At 35.2% G+C, this 22,640-nt stretch overlaps 1 protein-coding gene across 1 annotated transcript in view; it reads right to left on the reverse strand.

Moving 5' to 3' along the window:
* The window catches only part of Trhde (thyrotropin releasing hormone degrading enzyme), a 377,691-nt gene that overhangs the window by 139,136 nt on the left and 215,915 nt on the right, over window positions 1-22,640 (reverse strand). The window contains exon 6 of the mRNA XM_026386682.2: window positions 22,315-22,452. Coding sequence (XP_026242467.2) covers window positions 22,315-22,452 — 138 coding nt within the window. The remainder of the gene's footprint in view (window positions 1-22,314; window positions 22,453-22,640) is intronic.

Genomic DNA, 22,640 nt, shown 5'->3' on the forward strand with positions numbered 1-22,640 from the left:
TTCTTGTTAAATATTTAAGATAAAAATAAAGTTTCTCAAAAGTCACTGCTGTTAGTTATCTATAGCAAATTAAATTCGCATCCTTACCTTAAAACCACTAAGGATTTAGAGGGCAGCATTAACAACTGCTGAATTCATTCAAACAAGTACTAATTTTGCTCACTTTCTGCATGCCACCACACTAAGTGATAACTAGGATATTTTTAATATTCGATCCTAAAAGGGCAAATATGTATGTACAAAAAATTATAAAATATAAGAACTCTACTAGAAAAAACTATTTCTTCATGTTTTATGTACAATACACTCTTTTACACATTAAAAATAAATGAATAAAGACTAACCAGTCTAGTGTATTTGACTCAGAGCAGAAATAGAACTGCCAGGGTTTGAATCCTAACTCCATCATTTAATAGCTTTGTGGTGTTGGATAATTTACTACCTCAGTTTCTACAGCTGTAAAATGGAATGGAAGGAGTATCCATATCATGTGATTGCTGAAAAAAATTAAATGACTTAATTTACATAGTGAATTTATACAAAAGTGTCCGGGACACCGTGTTACATAAATGCCAGCCGAGTTTATCATTTCAGACATAATTATCTTTACAAATGCTAACTTTTCCCTTATACTATCACCACATTCATTCAAACAGGAAGAAAAATTTTTAGGCATTAGAACTTAAAACTATTACATTTACTCTTAATGGATATAACTACTGAAATACTTTTGATTACTTCAATTTAGTCACAAGTTTCCTGCTGTGATGGAAACTTTCTACCAGAAGAAAAATAATATGGCAACAAATGTTTGTACATTTCACATTAAAATTGTGGGACTGGAAATATCTCAGCAAGATACAGACATTGAATTCCTTGGTTACTCTTTTGCTTGGGCTTGCAGTCCTTACTAAGGGAATATATACGAAAAATTCTCTACTTTAGGCCAGATATTTTTATGGCCTAAGGTAAACATACTGTATTATAAAATGACATCAGAGAGACAGCACACAACTAAACTGCACATACAAATTGGCTTTTGGATGTCTTGCATCCTGTAGAAGCCTACTGCACTTCTCAGACCCGCTGATCCTACTCAGGTCTACTCCAACCAGTGCACATCTCTACTCAAGGTCTTTCAGTTCCAAGATGGTCTTAGCATAGCATCTTTCTGAGGCTACTGGACTAACCAGTCTAGTGTATTTGACTCAGAGCAGAAATAGAACTGCCAGATGCAGATGACAGTAAGCCAGGAACAGCGCTAAAGAGCAAAATAAGGATTGATGAGAAGGAAGAACAAAGCAAACTAAAGTCTCTAATCCTGACTCTTTAGGAACTCTTAGTAATAAGGCTAGTTTTCTTTAGCAAGAAAGAAATCATATCAGAAGGCTATTTCAAAAGAGAAATGAAATAAATGGTCAGATAAAAGGCACAATTATTTGGATGAATGTATAATATTCTCTACTGTGAAAGTCAACACCTATTTGGCTATATGACCAATTAATCAAACAAGAGGGCAGAATTTGGATTTAAGTAAGCCAGGTGTAAATCATGGTTTGGCTACATATGAGCTATGGTAGCTTGGACCAAAAAATATAATTACCCCAGGCTTTATCTTGATGTAATGCTTAAATGGGATGATGCATGGTAGAACTCCAGGAATAGGGAACACCCAGTAAATAATAACTATTACTATTAATATGAACTGTACAGTTTTTAAATAACTATCATTGTTTAATCTTGTTTTATCTTGGTACTAAAAGGTAATAAAACAGGGCTTTGTTGATAGGTAAAATTCATTGCTGTATGATAAAACAAATAAAAGGCTTAGATCAAACTCAGAGCTCTGTTTCTAAGAACAATGTCACCATTTTAGAAAAAAAAACTCTTCCATCTCTATTGTTAAGGAACAGTAATTTGATGAAGAAAACAGTAATTTGATGAAGAAAACAAAGAAATAAAGTTTTGAGTCCATGTATTGCCTATTCTTTCCTCTCCTTTATATCTCTCATATATTTTCATCTCCTTGAGCTACACTCTGTAGAGTATGTTTAGTTAACAGAACAGTTAACAATTAACCACTTTTGTCCTTAGCTATTTTTAAATCTGTAATAAGCCCATTTATTATATTTACCATATTTTAAATGTAGCTGTTAGATTTTCATTTCTGGGAATCCTAATTAATTGTTCTTTAGATCTGCTTACAGGTTACTTATAGCTTAAAACCTCTTTTCATTTCCTCAACTTATTAATATATTATTTTCTACTATCTCTATATAACACATTCAATATCTTAATTACATGCATGATTGATTCTGCTCTTAATTGTTTTTTCTTTTAGCATCTTCACAGAAAATTGTTTCCTCGTGTGATTGGTGATTTTTGATGGTAGATTGCTCTTGTTCTTTGGCATTTATCTGTGGAAATCTTTTGAGATGTGATATGAAAGTAGATTTTTCTAGAAAGGATTTGTTTGTGTTTCTAGCTGGTGTCTCAAGGCACCTCTAATCCAGGACAACCATTTTAAATTAAATCTTGGCTTGAGGTTTACAGGGTACCAAAGTAGTTTTCTTTTGAGCTCCGACGCCAATTGAGAGTTGCTTGTAGTTGCAAATTTTCAGGAGAAATTTTCTTTGGCTCTTCACTTGCTGCAAAAGCTTGGAACAGGCAGTTTCTTTGTGGTCCCCTGAGAATGAAGGAAGGCTTCTTTCTAGCCTATCTAAGTGCTAAGGTGCAACTTTTGAAGGTCCAGGCTTTATGGGAGGGCTTCCCATTCAACTTCTCACCTTCAGATTTGTCTTCTTTTCCTATCTCTGTGGAATACTGAAAACTGCTCAAATTCTCTGGTTTGGGAAAATACCCTTAAGATAAAAGCCAGATTCAGTTATTTTGTTTTTGTTTTTGAATGTCTGGTTTTTAAAGGCGATAATATGTTGTATGGAATCATAGTTGAGCCTTCTAATACCGATATAAAAGCAACCAAAAAAAAAAAAAAAGCTGAAAGACACTCAACAATGGGGTTTCAGTACTGCCAGGAAATCTGAAATAGCATGAATGATAAGGGATGTAGAAAAGATGTAGTCTAGATAATTTTCTCAGTAGGCCATCAAATGGCGTTTAGCCTCCCCTGGAAGAATCCATGAAAATATCTCTGAAAGTGTGTCCAAGAAACATCCTCATCATTTTAAAGGAAATAGCATATTTACCCTCAAAAAAAAGCTGCTTGAGCCAAACAGAAAGTGGGGTTTTTTGTTGTTGTTTGCCTAGAATTGTATCTACGTTGTGCAATAACATAATCTGAAATTGAAGTAGAAACATTGATTAAGACTAGTGTTTTTGGTTAAAAAAAAAGGTGAATTGCTCAATACTTTATAAATACAATTATTAATAATAATAATAGACAGTCTTTGGAACCCCATAAAAATATTAATATGAGGAGCTCCTAATGGTAAAATAATTGGGGAGGGATAACCATTCTGAACTTTAGAAGTAATATTGGTAACCACATGGACTTTTAAAAATGTTTATACAGAATTATATCAATGTGATGTATGTGGTTGATTGAAAATTGCATGTGGTTATGCCTACAAAATCATCTACCAGATGCTAAAACATGACTGATTCACGACTGTTTTACAGGAAAATTTAATTCAGTTCAACCTCGTCCAATCTATTCCATTGTTAAAACTACAGAAGCTGCTTATATTGTGAATATCTTTATTCTGAATTTCTCCAAATACTGTTCTGAAAAAAAAAAAGAAGAAGAAGAAGTTTTACGCCTGTCCTCATTTTCCTTCCTTAAACTTCCCATTTACCAACATATCAACCCTTAGTTCCAACTTGCTTTGCTTGTTTATCTTAACTTATCCCTAAACTTTCCTTGCCCTTTCCTAACAACTACAGATTTCTATCATTTTGGAAAATCTCTTCAAAACATTCCAATCTCCCTTGTGTAACTCTGTGCCGGGGGTATACATTATCTGATTCCTACCTTTTCTTGGGTTTTTACCTTCAATTACTATTTTTTCTCTAAATTTTTTTTTTTGTGTAGAACAATTTGAGATCTACAGCCTCCAGACTGAACAGCCTCCTACAGATCACTAAAGCCCATTCCTTTCTGGGTTATAATGTACCTGTCTCCTTGCCTGATGGAATCAGTCACACAGAGGTGCAAGGTGAGCACAAGACAGACATGAAATCCTCTGTGTATACTTCCATTTAAACCAATTCAAATGGTAACTAATTATCAATCATGGCTCTGATTAAGTATAGCAGAGGTGAACCATTGCAAAAGTCATTAGAACTGTGCTTTCTGCCTAAGTGAAAAACTAAAAGGGCTGCAGCTGTGAAGGCATTTCAGAAAGCTGCAGAAGCAGAAGCTCACATAGTCAAGTTCTGCAAGCTAAGAGTTACACAGCTTTGGCCCTTAAACTTTTTTTTTAATTTATTTTTAGTTGGTGCATTATAATTACATATAAAATTGGAATGCCTTGTGTATATTCATACATGCACATTGCATAATTTGGTCGACTTCATTCCCCAGCATTTTTCTCTCCCACCCCTTCATTCCCTGCTTTTACTCATACCCTGTGATCACCACTTTGGCTTTCCCAAAGGCAGCACAGAAAGAGCAGAAGAATAAAGTCAAAGCCAACCTTGCCCCTTCTTATGCATTTCAGCAAAGTATAATAGAAACTATACCCAAGGGAGGAAATCAAAAGCAGCTATCTAAACCATTTGTTAACAACAAAACAATGTGTCACAGAGGGGCAGGAAGAAGTAACAAGAATGTTTTAAATGGGAAGAATCCTTTCCTTACACTATTGAGTATCCTGACACCTATCTTCATCAAATACAGACTTTATCATTCAGTTTCATCATGCAAATGCTAAATCAAAGAGGAGCACCTACTGGGGAGAAATACAAATATCCAAAAGAAAGATACCTGTTTTAAAGTATTAAGTAATAAGGTTTGTATGAAAATAAAATTTTAAAAAGCCTTCAAAAGGTGATGAATCAAATATATGCAAAAGAAATCTTGCCTCCATCAGCAAAATGTACAAATTAATAATTTACCAGTAAGTGGTAAAGGCATTTATCACACAAAAAAGTCAATAAAATCATCTCCTCCCACCACGTACATTCTCTTTATGAGGACAAAGACTTTTTTTGGTAACATATGTCTTAAAATCATCTCTAGTCCAGTATAATAGTGATTTAAATCCAAAGGCAAAAACAACACTCACTGATAACAAAAGTTGTTTTACGTGGAAATTCTTTTAAGGATTTTTTTTCACAGATAATCAGTAGGCCCTTCACTGACAGATGAGAATCATCTTGGAATTTTCCAATTTTACCTAAAACCCAAGTAGTTTGCTTCTTTTACCATTCATACTCTTATATTCATAGCAAAAGAATAAACTGAATGATACAAATATAAATATGTGAATGTAAACTTAATTTCTAATGAATTCTGCATCTGTATTTATATTATTTAACTATCATGTGCAATGAAGTCAAGATTCAAGAGCAATATGGGGAGAGCGGTATCCCTCCAATTTAATTTGCTAATTTGGGAGTAGATTTTCTATTTTATTTTTAAATAGTGTCAAAGAATGAAGGTTTTATAATCTCAGTTCATATTGAAATGTTTAATTACCTTTAATGTCAAGAAGTTCTTTCTAATATTAACTGTAATTGGAAGTCATTTATCTTACTTTGACCTTGATGTTGACAGAGAAGTGGTGAGCAGGCTTATAATGACCATTTATACATTAGAGCCAATTATTAAGTCACCTCTTATCCCTCTGTCCTCCCGGGTGGACATATGTAAGTTCTTTAGCCCTTTCTGTCAGGTTTTATCTCCAACTATTTCAAAAATCAATCTTCTACTTTTCCTCCTTTCTTTCTCTCCTTTGCTTAAGTTTTCTCAGACTCCTAAGCTTGTTCATGCTTTTTCAATGAGATGATTCTAACCAGTGATTATTACTACCCAGATTTTATAGCCTCCATTTTTATTTGCAAGCCAATATGCTACTTATTTTAAAATATGGCAGTTTTTATATTCATAGAAATTTCCTTACTTAGTATATATGTCAGAAGATTGTAAGTCTAATCATATTTCCTATTTAAACAATGGCATAGTAGGCAAATATCCTGGCAGAGTGGAAAGAGTGTGATTAGAAAGAAGGAGATCCCAGCTCCGACACCCAGGATCCTGAACATATCCCTGGGCCTCTGTTTATTCTGATACGAATTGATGACTGTATCATATATATCTTATAAGAATGGAATGTTAAAGGAGATAATAAGTGGATGTTCAGTGGCAAAACCAACCCTTAAAGAACAATTGATACTATTATTAAATATTATTGCCATTAATATACCTGCTGAAAGTCCAATAAGTTTACAGAAATGATTACAAGTGCCATAGTTTGTTTGTTTGTTTCTTTCTTTCTTTCTTTCTTTCTTTCTTCCTTTCTTTCTATCTATTTATCTATCTCAGGTAGATAAAGTATGAACAAAATGTGGCAAAGAGACACAAAATCAAAATGGTGATTGAATCCCTTCACTCAGTAGTATGTATGCAGCTGGCTGTGAGTAGAGAAAGCAAAGGCTGAGACAGATTTAACATCAAATCTGCTTACAAGACTAAGAGCTGGGAAGACTTGCAGAATATGAGGCTGGCTGTGCCTGGCAGGGGAGGGTAAAGACAGAGGAGAAGAGATAGGCTGACAGAAGGGGTCCCTTGAAACCTTGGGTGTCAGACCACCTGTGACAGAAGCCATTAGAACACAGAAAGGTAGGGTAACACAACCTTTCCTCCCCCTCTGGAATTCACACGGAAGTACATCTCAAACTCCTAATGCTCTTTCAAGTGCCAGCTCTTTTTCCTAATTCCTAGAAAGAGATGGGAGCTTTCCCTCTGAAACACCATCCTGTTTTGCTTTAATTGTTCTAATGTTTGCTTTAATACAGCTTAACAAATACTGTGTACTATGTAAAGGCAGTCTAATGGGTACTGCAAATGTATCAGTGAAAAACCTAGACCTAGATCCCTCCTTTTATGAAGCTTCCGTTAAATGACAAAAGTGGGAAGCCAAAACTAGAGGAAACATAATGTTGGATAATTGTATAATACAGGAGAAGTTCATCAGTGCTTGGCACAAAATAATAAGTGGATCAGAATAAAAGAGCAAGGAAAGGGTGAGGGAGTCCATTTCATTTGGGGTAGGCTCTTTAAGAAGATGACATTGAAGTAAAGGTTTCTAGGAGAGCAAGTTAGACCCATGACATCATCTGGAGTAGCACTGTTCCATGTAGAGGGAGCAGCCAGGTCCAAAGCCTTGGTGTAGAAAGGAGTTTGATGGAGTTCAGGGAAAACAAGGGAGTTGACAGAGCAGGGACACCATGAGGGAGGACAAAGTAATGAGTTCAGAGGAGTGAGGGACAGAATGAATGTCAGAGGTCTCCAGGGCTCCAGTGTAAGTGAAGATCAGGGAGGCCTGGTGAGTCATTATAAAGACTTTGCCATTCTTTCTTATTTTGGTGAGCTGTTGATATAGAGTATCTAGCCAAGGAGTAGCACAACCTCACTGTGTTTTAAAAAGATGACTCTGTGAGCCTCATTAAAATATAAACTTTAGAGGTTGGGGATTAAAGCTTAGTGGCAGAGCACTTGCCTAGCACATACGCAAGGCCCTGGTGGGGGGAAAATACATTCATTCATATATATATATATATATATAAACTTTAGTGAAACAGCATTAGAGGCAGAGAGAACTGTCAAGACACTCCTGAAGCAGCACACAGTGATTCCAATTTGGACAGTAACTGTGATGGTTGAGAGAAGAGGTCAGATTCTGGAAATATTGTGACCAGACAAGAATTCCCCACCAACAGGCTAAGAGGATCAAGAGTGGCCTGAGAATTAACTAGAATTTCCATCAACTGAGATAGTTCATATCATTATTTGCCTTGAGATATATTTGTGTGTGACAGGTTTTATAGATAAAGCCCAGATTTGTACATAGATTTAACATCAAATCCTGTCATGTCTACTTACTAAATGTCTAACCTTGTAGCATTCACTTAACTACTAAAGTCTCAGTTTACTCCTAAGTAAAACTGGTTAAAAATGCAGACATTTCAAGTCCTCCAAAAGGAGTAAATGGTAATAACTGAAAAGCATTCTGTAAAATGCCTTGACCATTGTAATTGTTTGTTAAATTTTATATATATATGTATATATATACATATATATGTATGTATGTATGTATGTGTGCATATATATGTATATAATTTGCAGGTATGGTTATAATTAGTATAATTACTATTTTAATTTGATGTGTTTTATGTCAAAACATAACTATTTGGTTACATTTTTTTTGAAGGAAAGCATAATCATTTTTCCCTACAGCAATAAGGTGTCCTGCATACAGAGTGAGCATGTAGTCTGTTCCTGAATTAGCCAGGGCCTGGCTAGTGATGTGTGGATTGGGATTATGGATACAAATGGATGGCTGGTCTTCTTCCTAAGGATGATAGAAATTTTACATATTTATCTGTTGGCCTTACAAAGATTACCAAGCTTTAGGGGTAAAATATATTGACAGAACATTGCAAGTAGAACTCCCATTATGACCTCGTTTAAAAAAAAAAAAAAATGTGTGCTCACCATGACCCTTGTGGATTTTTCCCCACTTGCCAATTCTTTCCTTTGATGCTACTTAATATTTTTTAATCTCTAAAATATACCAGGCTTTATATTAGAATTGCTGGAAAGTGTTCTCATTTTTGAAGGACCCTGTTTAAAATGAGGAAGCCATTTTGAAATTTGCTGTCTCTTGAAGCTTGGAGCTAGCCTCTCCACCCTGGTACCATATGCAAATTTAATGAGCATTCACTCACTTTGATCATCCAGGTCATTGGGTCATTGATTCTTATTTCCCTGTGAGCTTTTACAGCAAAGAGACATCTCAATTCATCTTTTCCAGTCCTTCCTGTCTGTGGACAGTATTTTCCTGTTTCTATTGCACTTTTAGGATAAAAGCATCATCATTTTCAATTGACTATTCAAATTGAAAACAAATTTATTACTTTACCAGACCTAACTTTTTAAATAAAGTAGTTCTCAGATTTTTCTCTTCCCATTCTGAAACTACGTATGTAATTTTAAGAATTTTTTTCTTTTTAATATGCTTTAGGACTATCAACAATGAACATCACTTAGTATTTCTTCAAAGATGTTCAATTCTTAAATTCAAATCCATAAAAATCAGTCTCTTATCTATTGGTTCCTAACCTTTATTTCCCTATAATCTGTTAACTTGTTAAACACTTTATATAAAAAGTTATTAAAAATGTAACAAAATAATATTAATAAAGAATAATAAAAACAGAAGTGGAAATAATTAGGATAATTATTAAGGGAAGAATTACAAGAAATGAAGCTAACAAAACATACATGCAACTAGAGGTTGACTATCACCAGAGGTTAATGTTGACCAATAACAGATCTCCAGAGAGGAGAGAACAGAAGTGGCCAGTAGTTTTTAATAAAGTGTTACTTATAATATTACTATATTTATATCTATATCTATGTCTATATCTATATTCTACATTTTACAACTTCAGGCTCTATACATCTTTTCTTTATAGTTCTATCATATTAATGACATCTCTACTACATCTTTAAAAATATTCTAATTATTTCTTTTCTGATTTAAAGTCCTCTTTGGCTCTTCTTGACACGCTGGACAAAATGCAAACTCCACAGTGTAAAGGAAAAGGCCTTCAGAGTTCTCACCTGGCTTATCCTTCCATCCTCCCAGCCGGCCTACTACGACCCCAAACCCTTACTCTTCCATGACTACAGTCAACTTTGATGTTCCACTTAATCATCATTGCATTCCTTTTCTGAGCCTCCTCTGTAGAACAGTTTTCCTGACTAACTGTTCTACAACAGAAGATGAGCTCAGGACCCATGTTGGCCAGTCAGAATACTCTCTCCCCATGGATATAGGTATTCTATTACCTAATTGATTTCTATGACCTAATTGAAAGAAATCATGTCCCTTTGGGGAAAACAAATCATGTCCCTTTGGGGAAACAATAGATTCTCTTGAGAAAGAGGCCATTTACATTTTCCCTATGCTCATTGGGGTCAAAAGATTCAAGATCCTATTAGTCTAAACTGATTTGAGACCCCATATCTAAAAATCATCTAGAAATTAAGTCAGATAGTAATAGGGGGTGCAAGAAAATTGATGAATGGTAGATTTCTGGTGATATTACAAAAAAATATTTAACTGGATCATTCCTAAAGGTAATACTGAACCTCATATTTATCAGTTAGTTAACAAGTTAATTTTTGTTTTGGGTTTTTTTTTTTTTTGCTTAAGATCCTTTCAGTTAGGTTTCTACATTCAAAATGGAAATATTTCTTGTAAATAATTACATATTACTGCACTTATTTATTTGTATGCTGTCTCTCCTTCGTGCCTTATCATCATATCCCTAGCACTTAGTACACAGTGCCTAGAAAATAAGCAGAGGCTTATCAAATGATTTTGAAACCAATGTGCCAGCCAAGGTTTTTGATCAAATAGAATAGTGATTAAGAATGTTGGCTCTGCAATCAGATCTCCAGAGAAACATACCTGCACTGACGATAACTCAAATTGCTTATCTTTAGAATGAAAATTGTGGTAATAAGGCTCCATATAAGAAATAAAATAATAAATATAAAATTTTGACACAGTGTCTAACATTCAATAAGTGTTAACCATTATTATTTGTGGCCACAGAATCAACTGTATTTACTTCTCTTACATCCCAGGGTGACATGGACTCATCTCACCTGGAAGTTAAATTGATCACTGCATATTACCCACACAGTAGCTTTCGGATAGGAAGAGTCTGAGTGAAGCTGAATTGAAGAACTAGACTACGACACTGAGTATATATCAAGACCTGATACTGAGATTATCAATAAAAAGCCCCTGAGATTTCAGCTTAAATGTTCTAATCTTCATTTTTCCAGTCATACTTCAAGATTAACTTTTATATATATTAGCAGGCAAATGAACCACTATTTTTAATCTACATCTTCAGATGTTTGATTTTGTACTATGAAAGGAGTGAATCCAAACAATGAATACTCATCAAGAAGCTGTGATGAACAAGCAGACAGAAAATCAATAAGGATATGGAAGACTTGAACAGCTCCATAACTGACTTGGCCTAATTGGCATTTATAGAACACTCCAGCCAATACCAGTTAGAATACATAGCTCTTTTGAAGTACATACTACCATACCAATTTCTGGGCCATAAAACAAACCTTGATAAATCTTAAGATTCAATTCATACAGTGAATTGCTGACCACAAAACGAATAATAGAAACTTCTCTGAAAAAATATTCAATTTGGAAAGTAGATAATACACTAAGAATAACCCATGGGGCAAAGGAAAACATTAAGTAGGAAATTGCAAAGTATCTTGAATGAATTAAAATGAAAACTCAAAATATTAAACTTCTGAAGATTCCCTAGGCAGTGAATTTAGGAGAAAATTTATAGAATGAATCCCATCACTAGAATAGAAAAAAAAAATCTCACATTAATGACCTCAGCTTGTACCTTAAGAAACCAGAAGGGAAAAAAAAAAAGGAGAGAAGAACAAGTTAAAATCAAAGTATATAGAAAAAGGAAATAATTATTAGAGAGGAAATCTCTGAAATAGAAAACAAGAGAGGAAAAAATCAATGACACAAAAACATGCTCTTTGAGAAGATCAATAATATTTACAAAATTTCTAGCTACATAAATCAGGAAGAAATGGTATAAGACACAAACTACAAATAGAATAAAAGAGGTTACATCATTAAAGATTGTATAGCTACTAAAGGGATAACAAGGGAATATACTATGTACAGTTTTATGTCAATAAATTGAACAACTGAAATGAAATGGGTCAAGTCCCTAAGATAAGAATAAATTACTTAAGAATAAATTAAGGGCTGGGGATATAGCTCAGTGGTAGAGCACTTGCCCAGCACACGCAAGGCCCAGTACACAAAATATAATAAAATAATAATAATAATAACAATAAGAAGAATCTGAAAGACCTACTATACATTAATGAAATTAAATTATTAGTTAAATGGCTTTCATGAAGTAAATTCCTGGTCTATTTTGATGTACTGTTAAATTCTCCCAAACACTTTTATTTTTTTTTTTATTGGTCGTTCATAACATTACATAGTTCTTAATACATCATATTACATGGTTTGATTCAAGTGGATTATGAACTCCCGCTTTTACCCCGTATACAAATTGCTGTATCACATCAGTTACCCTTCCATTGATTGACATATTGCCTTTCTAGTGTCTGATGTATTCTGCTGTCTGTCCTATTGTCTACTATCCCCCCTCCCCTCCCCTCCCCTCCCCTCCCCTTTTCTCTCTCTACCCCTTCTACTGTAAATCATGTCTTCCATTTGTATTCTCTTGACTTACCCCTCCTTACCTCTTATATGACATTTTGTATAACCCTGAGGATCGCCTTCCATTTCCATGCAATTTCCCTTCTCACTCCCTTTCCCTCCCACCTCTCATCCCTGTTTACTGTAAATATTCTTCTCAAGCTCTTCGTCCCTACCCTGTCCTTGTTTACACCCCTTATATCAAAGGAGTCATTTGGTATTTGTTTTTTAAAGATTGACTAGCTTCACTTAGCATAATCTGCTCTAATGCCATCCATTTCCCTCCAAATTCTATAATTTTGTCATTTTTTAATGCAGAGTAATACTCCATAGTGTATAAATGCCACATTTTTTTTTATCCATTCATCTATTGAAGGGCATCTAGGCTGGTTCCACAGTCTTGCTATCGTGAATTGAGCTGCTATGAACATCGATGTAGCAGAGTCCCTGTAGCATGCTCTTGTTAGGGCTTTAGGGAATAGACCGAGAAGGGGAATAGCTGGGTCAAATGGTGGTTCCATTACCAGCTTTCCGAGAAATCTCCATACTGCTTTCCAAATTGGCTGCACCAATTTGCAGTCCCACCAGCAATGAACAAGAGTGCCCTTTTCCCCGAATCCTCTCCAGCACTTATTGTTGTTTGACTTCCTAATGGCTGCCAGTCTTACTGGAGTGAGATGGTATCTTAGGGTAGTTTTGATTTGCATTTCTCTGACTGCTAGCGATGGTGAGCATTTTTTCATGTACTTGTTGATTGATTGTATGTCCTCCTCTGAGAAGTGTCTGTTCAGGTCCTTGGCCCATTTATTGATTGGGTTATTTGTTATCTTATTGTCTAATTTTTTGAGTTCTTTGTATATTCTGGTTATTAGGGCTCTATCTGAAGTGTGTGGAGTAAAGATTTGTTCCCAGGATGTAGGCTCCCTGTTTATCTCTCTTATTGTTTCTTTTGCTGAGAAAAAACTTTTTAGTTTGAGTAAGTCCCATTTGTTGATTCTATTTGTTAACTCTAGCGCTATGGGTGTCCTATTGAGGAATTTGGAGCCCGATCCCACAGCGTGTAGATCATAACCAACTTTTTCTTCTATCAGATGCCGTGTCTCTGATTTAATATCAAGCTCCTTGATCCATTTTGAGTTAACTTTTGTGCACGGCGAGAGATAGGGATTCAGATTCATTTTGGTGCAAATGGATTTCCAGTTTTCCCAGCACCATTTGTTGAAGATGCTATCCTTCCTCCATTGCATGCTTTTAGCCCCTTTATCAAAAATAAGATAGTTGTAGTTTTGTGGATTGGTTACTGTGTCCTCTATTCTGTACCATTGGTCCACCCGCCTGTTTTGGTACCAGTACCATGCTGTTTTTGTTACTATTGCTCTGTAGTATAGTTTGAAGTCTGGTATCGCTATACCGCCTGATTCACACTTCCTGCTTAGTATTGTTTTTGCTATTCTGGGTCTTTTATTATTCCATATGAATTTCATGATTCTTTTATCTATTTATACAAGATATGCTGTTGGGATTTTGATTGGCATTGCATTGAACTTATAGAGAACTTTTGGTAATATCGCCATTTTGATGATGTTAGTTCTGCCTATCCATGAGCAGGGTATATTTTTCCATCTTCTAAGGTCTTCTTCTATGTCTTTCTTTAGGGTTCTGTAATTTTCATTGTATAAATCTTTCACCTCTTTTGTTAGGTTGATTCCCAAGTATTTTATTTTTTGGGGGGATATTGTGAATGGAGTAGTTGTCCTCATTTCCGTTTCAGAGGATTTGTTGCTCATATACAGGAATGCCTTTGATTTATGCGTGTTGATCTTATATCCTGCCACTTTGCTGAATTCATTTATTAGCTCTAATAGCTTCTTTGTAGACCCTTTTGGGTCTGCTAGGTATAGAATCATATCATCTGCAAATAGTGATAATTTAAGTTCTTCTTTTCCTATTTTTATGCCTTTAATTTCTTTTGACTGTCTAATTGCTCTGGCCAGTGTTTCGAGGACTATGTTGAACAGAAGTGGTGAGAGAGGGCATACCTGTCTTGTACCAGATCTTAGAGGGAATGCCTTCAATTTTTCTCCATTCAGAATGATGCTGGCCTGTGGCTTATCATAGATTGCTTTTACAATGTTGAGGTATGATCCTGTTATCCCTAATTTTTCTAGCGTTTTGAACATAAAGGGATGCTGTACTTTGTCGAATGCTTTTTCTGCATCTATTGAGATGATCATATGGTTCTTATTTTTAAGTCTATTGATGTGGTGAATAACATTTATTGATTTCCGTATATTAAACCAGCCTTGCATCCCAGGGATGAATCCTACTTGATCATGATGTATAATTTTTTTGATATGTATTTGAATCCGATTCGCCAGAATTTTATTGAGGATTTTTGCGTCAAGGTTCATTAGAGATATTGGTCTGTAGTTTTCCTTCTTTGATGTGTCTTTGTCTGGTTTCGGAATCAGGGTGATGTTGGCCTCGTAGAATGAATTTGGAAGTTCTCCCTCTTTTTCTATTTCCTGAAATAGCTTGAAAAGTATTGGTGTTAGTTCCTCTTTAAAGGTTTTGTAAAACTCTGCTGTATACCCATCCGGTACTGGGCTTTTCTTAGTTGGTAGTCTTTTGATGGTTTCTTCTATTTCCTCTATTGTTATTGGTCTGTTTAGGTTGTCTATATCCTCCTGGCTCAATCTGGGCAGATCATAGGACTCAAGGAATTTATCTATGCCTTCACTATCTTCTATTTTATTGGAGTATAAGGATTCAAAGTAATTTCTGATTATCTTCTGTATTTCTGAAGTGTCTGTTGTGATATTGCCTTTTTCATCCCGTATGCTAGTAATTTGGGTTCTCTCTCTTCTTCTCTTCGTTAGCATGGCTAAGGGTCTGTCAATTTTATTTATTTTTTCAAAGAACCAGCTTTTAGTTTTGTCAATTTTTTCAATTGTTTCTTTTGTTTCAATTTCATTAATTTCAGCTCTGATTTTAATTATTTCTTGCCTTCTACTTCTTTTGCTGTTGTTTTGCTCTTCTTTTTCTAGGATTTTGAGATGAAGTATGAGATCATTTATTTGTTGGTTTTTTCTTTTTTTGAGGAATGAACTCCAAGCAATGAATTTTCCTCTTAGAACTGCTTTCAATGTGTCCCATAGATTCCGATATGTTGTGTCTGTGTTTTCATTTAACTCTAGGAATTTTTTAATTTCCTCCTTGATGTCTTCTAAAACCCATTGATCACTCAGCAACCTATTGTTCATTCTCCAGGTGATGCTTGCTTTTTCCTTTCTTCTTTTATCATTGATTTTCAGTTTCATTCCATTATGATCAGATAAGATGCATGGTATTATCTCTACCCCTTTGTATTGTCTAAGAGTTGCCCTGTGACATAGTATATGGTCTATTTTTGAGAAGGTTCCATGTGCTGCTGAGAAAAAAGTGTAGCTACTTGATGTTGGGTGGTATAGTCTATATATGTCAATTAAGTCTAGGTTGTTAATTGTGTTATTGAGTTCTATAGTTTCCTTATTTAACTTTTGTTTGGAAGATCTGTCCAGTGGTGAGAGAGGTGTGTTGAAGTCTCCCATGATTATTGTATGGTGGTCTATTAGACTCTTGAACTTGAGAAGAGTTTGCTTGATGAATACAGCTGCACCATTATTTGGGGCATATATATTTATGATTGTTATGTCTTGTTGGTGTATGGTTCCCTTGAGCAGTATGAAGTGTCCTTCTATATCCCTTTTGATTAGCTTTGGCTTGAAATCTATTTTATTAGATATGAGTATGGACACTCCTGCTTGTTTCCGCGGTCGGTCCATATGAGTGATATGATTTTTCCCAACCTTTCACCTTCAGTCTATGTATATCTTTTCCTATCAAATGCGTCTCCTGTAGACAGCATATTGTTAGGTCTTGTTTTTTGATCCATTCTACTAGCCTGTGTCTCTTAATTGGTGAGTTTAAGCCATTAACATTTAGGGTTATTATTGAGATATGGTTTGTTCTTCTATCCATATTTGTTTATTGATGTTACTAAACCTGATTTGTTATCCTCTTTGACTACTTTCCCCCCTTTACTGTCCTACCTCCCATTGTTGGTTTTCAATGTTGTTTTCCATTTCCTCTTCCTGTAATGTTTTGCCAAGGATTTTTTGAAGAGATGGTTTTCTAGCTGCGAATTCTTTTAACTTTTGTTTATTGTGGAAGGTTTTAATTTCATCTTCTAACCTGAAGCTTAATTTCGCCGGATACACGATTCTTGGTTGGAGCCCATTGTCTTTCAGTGTTTGAAATATGTTATTCCAGGATCTTCTAGCTTTCAGAGTCTGTGTTGAGAGATCAGCTGTTATCCTGATTGGTTTACCCCTAAATGTAATCTGCTTTCTTTCTCTTGCAGCTTTTAAAATTCTCTCCTTATTCTGTATGTTGGACATCTTCATTATAATGTGTCTAGGTGTGGATCTCTTATGATTTTGCACATTCGGCGTCCTGTAGGCTTCTAGGATTTGGGATTCTGTCTCAATCTTCAATTCTGGGAAGTTTTCTCGTATTATTTCACTGAATAGACTTTTTATTCCTTTGGAATGGAGCTCTGTGCCTTCCTGTATCCCAATGACTCTTAAATTTATCTTTTGATATTGTCCCATAATTCTTGGATGTTCTGCTCATGGTTTCTTAGCAGACTTGCTGAGCTGTCTATGTTCTTTTCCAGTTGAAATACTTTGTCTTCATTGTCTGATGTTCTCTCTTCTAAGTGATCTACTCTGCTGGTAGTATTCTCAATTGAGTTTTTAAGTTGGTTTATTGTTTCCTGCATTTCTAGAATTTCAATTTGTTTGTTTTTTATTACCTCTATCTCCCTGTGAAATTGATCTTTTACTTCCTGGATTTGTTTGTCAATGTGATCTTTCATTGTCTGATTTTGCTGTCTCATGTCTTCCTTGAGACTCCAGATCATCTGAAGCATATATATCCTGAACTCTTTATCTGATATTCCATCTGTTGCAGCTATTACCTCTTCTAAAGTTGAGTTGACCTGCATTGCTTGTGGTCCTTTCTTTCCTTGTCTTTTCATACTGCTCGCGTTTCTTTCTGCTTGGTGCAACTGTTGTGTTTTGAAATTTACCCCTTATTTATTTATGTTGCTCTTGTATACTTGAAAAGTCTCCCTTGCAGGTGCGGGCGGCGGCTGTGCCCCTACTCCAATTGGGGTGACGTGTCTACCACGCTGGCGGCTCTCTGGGCCTGTTCCGGGAGTGGAAGGCGGCTCTGCTCTGTCCCTATTCCAATTGGGGTGTCGTGACTACAATGCTGACAGGTCGCTGGGCCTGTTCCGGGCGTGGGCGGTGGGCTTGGATGGCGGGATTCCACCTAATGGCAGTCCCTAACCTCCCTGCTTGCTAATTAATGGCTTCTCTGAGGCGCCACGCCTTCTGTAGCTGCAGGGCAGGCCGCGCGAATCAGTTGGCCTGGATCTCCGGGGTCCTGCTGCTGGCTGTTTTGATGTTGCAAGCTGTTGGAGAGTGGTGGTGTATTCTTCAGCTTTCCCGGATGGTGGCCGCTGACTGCCTGGATGGAGTGTCCGCTGTTTTGATGTTGCACTCTGAAGGAGAGTGGCGGTGTATCCTTCAGCTTTCCCGGATGGTGGCCACTGACTGCCTCGGTGGAGTGTCCGCTGTGGGGGATGGGACTGTACCGCTTCCTTCCCCTTCTGAGATCCCGTGCTCGGCCCAAGGGTCCGTGTGGGCTTGGCTGGTGGGATTCCACCTAATGGCCTTCCCTAACCTCCCTGCTTGCCAATTAATGGCTTCACTGAGGCGCCAAGCCTTCTGTAGCCGCAGGGCAGGCCACGCGAATCAGTTGGCCTGGATCTCCGGGGCCCTGCTGCAGGCTGCTGGGATCCCTGGCACTCTATCACTTTGATTTTTTCTGCTTGCCCCTCCCCCAGCGCTGGCTAGCCAGGTTTCCTTTTGGCTGCTACTGGGAGGAGGGGTTGGAGGTCAGGTGTCTCTGGTTTCCCCCTAGTCTGTATCTCCCAAACACTTTTAAAGAGATACAAGAATTATTGTAAATTCTAGAAAACTGAAAAAGAGATGAGCTCCTGTTGTATGATATTAGCATTACAGGAATAAAAAAAGTGAAATATATTATGAGAAGGAAAACTACACACCAATATTCCTCATGAACAAAAATGAAAACTATCTAAATATGTTTTAGCAAATGGATTCCAACAATTTATAACATTTATAGCTAAATGTTATTTGTCTCAGCAACACATGGATTGGCTAATATTCAAAAATCAGTCAGTATAATTCACCATGTTAACAAACTAAAACAAAAACAAATATACACACACACATACACATAACCTTCTTGATAGATATAGAAATCATTCTGATTAAATTAACATCCATTTCTGATTAGGATGCTTAACAATGTAGGAATAGATATTTTCAACATTATAAAAGAAATTTATAAAAGTTTAGTGACATTCATACCTGTTAAAGTACAGGATATATGCTCTAATAACTTTAACATTGTACTAGATGAATACCAAAAAATGAATTATTCCCATGTAGTGAAGCAAAAAATCATCAGAAATGGGAACTTAAAAATAATGCTACATGCAATAGGCTAAAACTGTGAAATACTTAGGGACAAATCTAATGTATACATATGTATATATAAAATCAGTAAGTAATATATATGTAAATAATCACTAAAATCTACATTGCTGAAAGAAAATAGAGGATCTAAATGAATGGAGTAATGGACTTACTATTCATGAGTAAATCAGTATTATTAAGATGTCAGTTCTGCCAGGCATGGTGGCATTTGCCTATAATCCCAATTGCAGGAGGATCACTAGCTCAATGCCTGCCTCATCAACTTAGCAAGACCGTACACAACTTAGTGAAATCCTGTCTCAAAATAGAAAGGAGTGATGATGTGACTTAATGGTTAAGTGCTTCTGGGTTCAATTCCTGGTACAACAAAAAGGAAAAAATAAAGATGTCATTTCCACCAAATTATTTTATAAATACAATTCAGTTCCTGCAATTTCAGTGTAATTTCTACAGAAACTGATAGATTTATTCCATGTGAAAATGCTGTAGACCCAAACATAACTGAACAATGTTAGAAGAAAGATAATAAGAAAAAAAAACACTAACATTACCTTATTTCATAATTCATTATAAAACTACAATAATCAAGACTGTATGACATTGTAGCCCCAGAAAAACAAATATATCAATAGACCAGAATAAATAGTCCAGAAATAAACCCACATACCTATAATTCATTGATTCTCAACAAGTATACAAAGGCAATTTGGTAAGAAAAGAATATATTTCAAGGGTTAAATTTCTCTCTCAGCATACAAATATTAATTCAACATTTATCCTAGATCTAAAAGTAAACCTTGTACAATAAAACTTAGATGAGAAGAAAAAAAGAAAAATTTTCATGGCTTTGAATTATACAATGATGATTTAAAATACCAATTAAAGAAATATGATATAGGGTTTCATGAAAACTAAAACCTTTTACCTCTAGAAACATATTGTTATAAAAATAAAAGAAGATTACAAATTGAGAAAAAAATTGCAAATCATAAAGCTACAGATAAAGGACATGTACTCAGAATATATAAAGAATAGTTAAAACTCAATACAAAATAACTAAATTCTTTTTAAATGGTAAAGGATTCAAAACTGATGTTTTATTATACACAAATAAAAAAGTTTAATAGCTTTTCTCATTGTAAATATGTAATTCTGACCACAATGAGATAACACTAGATCATCTAAAATTGAAAGACTCAATTATACCCAGTGGCTGGCTATAGGTGTGGATATGGAGAAACTGGACTGTGATTCACTTTTAGTTAGAATATGTGATAGTAACTTTTTAAAACTACCTTGGAAAACAGTTCAGCAGTGTCTTCAAAAATGAAACATATCCATCAGGTGATCTGGATGTCTCACTTGTAAGTATTTATCAACAGCAAATAAAAGCAAAGGCACATATAAGCACTTTTACATGTTCACAGAAGTAACACGTGCAATAGCCAAAAACTGGAACAACTCAAATGTCTAAGTGAATAAATAAACAAAATGTTTTATACCTATATATTCTACAACATGCATGTATCTTGAAATAATCATGCTTAGTGAAAATAGGAAAATAAAAAAGAATAAACATTTTATGACTTCATTTATATAAAGTTTGAGAAAATGACAACCAATTATAGTAAAAAAGATTAAAGGAGGAGAGACAGAAGGAAGGATTAAAAAAGGGCATGAGAAAAACATTTCATAACGGTGGACATGTGTCTAACTTGATTGTGGAGATATTTTCTCTGTGTAAGCATGTCCAAAGATAGCATATTGTACCTTTTAAACATATGCAGGCTATTTTATTTAAATTATAATCTGACATACCTGTTTAGAAAAATAAATTTTTTTATTAAGAAGTCTTAATTGAAAATGGGTGGGCGGGCACAGTAACTCACACTTGTAATCCCAGCAGCTGGGGAGGCTGAAGCAGGAAGAACACAAGTTCAGAGCCAGCCTCAGCAACAGCGAAGTGCTAAGCAACTCAGTGAGACCCTGTCTCTAAATGAAATATAAAAAAGGGCTTGAGGTGTGGCTCGGTGTTTGAATGCCCCTGAGTTCAATCCCTTGTACTCAAAAAAGAAAATGGGTGAATTCTAGCATCACTTGGTAACATACACTAAGAACTATATTTCCAGTGGTATTAACCCAAAATTATTCTCATATATACATTTTTATACAATGTGAAAAATGCCTTCTTTGAAATAATGCAATAATCCATGACTTAAAAGGATATATTCTAACAATATAATTTGTATATCATAACCTATATCACTAATGAATAATCATTGAGACAGTCATTATTAGAGTACAAAACCAAATATCCAAATTACCTTACTAAGGACTTTTGTGAATTATTGTTCTACCTCTAGTTATCAAATGCAAATATATTTTATACAAAAAATAATAGTAATGTTTTTCAAAAACCTTAAAACATTATTGAATCAATAAAGGAATATTGCAAATTCCAATAGATGCAGTCTACACTAAAGATGACAGCAGAATTTAGCTGTATTTTAACTATTAAGTAGCTAGTAAGAGATGCACATTCTCATCTTAAAATTAGAATAACAGGGATAGACATATGAGGGGAAATCCTAATCAAAGCAATAGTGGTAAAAAATATAGAGTGCCTTAATTTTACATCTAGTTAATGGTCCAAATTTCATTTTAGGCATTCTAAGTCTAGTCTTCAAAAGTTAATTTATTACACAATATTATTCAGGAATCAAGCTTAATTCCCAAAATATCCCTTAAGTAATAGGTATGAAATGCACGAGTCATGGCATTGCCTATATCCACTTGCATTACCCAATCAAAATAAATAAGTATTTAAGGGGCAATGATGAACGGTACATTGTCACTAGACAGGTCAATTCTCTTATTAATAATAATAAAAACTGACATTTACATAACACCATTTGTACAGCAATTTTCATACTCAGTCTCCAAATATTTAGGCATTAATACTACCAATATTTCTGTGCATTATTTGGCAAACATTCTTCTCCATTTTCCTAATTTTTCAAGGAAAGCCCTAACTCATAAAATGACACGAACCTAGTGACTCTGTGTTTACTAAATCACAATCCATTTCTATCTGCAAGGAAGAAGAAAAAATATATAATACATCTAGCATGAAATAGTTTGGCTACCCAACTAATGAAATATCCAATTGGCACCTGGGTCTTATCTATTCCCACCTTTTTATATGCGATCCAGTCAAACACCCTGTCAATATCTGTTGCCCGTAGCACTTCCTGGGATACAGGATGGGAACTGGCCAAACCATCAAGCAGCATCACTTCATGCAGAACATCTGTCAGAAACCTCTGCTTTTCCTGCAATACAGTAGATGGAACAATATCATAGGTGATTCATGTTTATGACAGATTGCGAGATAACATGGACAGAGTGTGTCACTTAATTGATGATGCTCATCAGTTTTACATGGTAAGACTCAAATCTAAAAGGAACTCAGTAAATAAAACACTGCCCTTAAGGTACTTTAAAACAAAGGTGGATGATT

This window comes from Urocitellus parryii, chromosome 5 (assembly GCF_045843805.1).
Source record: "Urocitellus parryii isolate mUroPar1 chromosome 5, mUroPar1.hap1, whole genome shotgun sequence".
NCBI classification, from domain to species: Eukaryota; Metazoa; Chordata; class Mammalia; order Rodentia; family Sciuridae; genus Urocitellus; species Urocitellus parryii.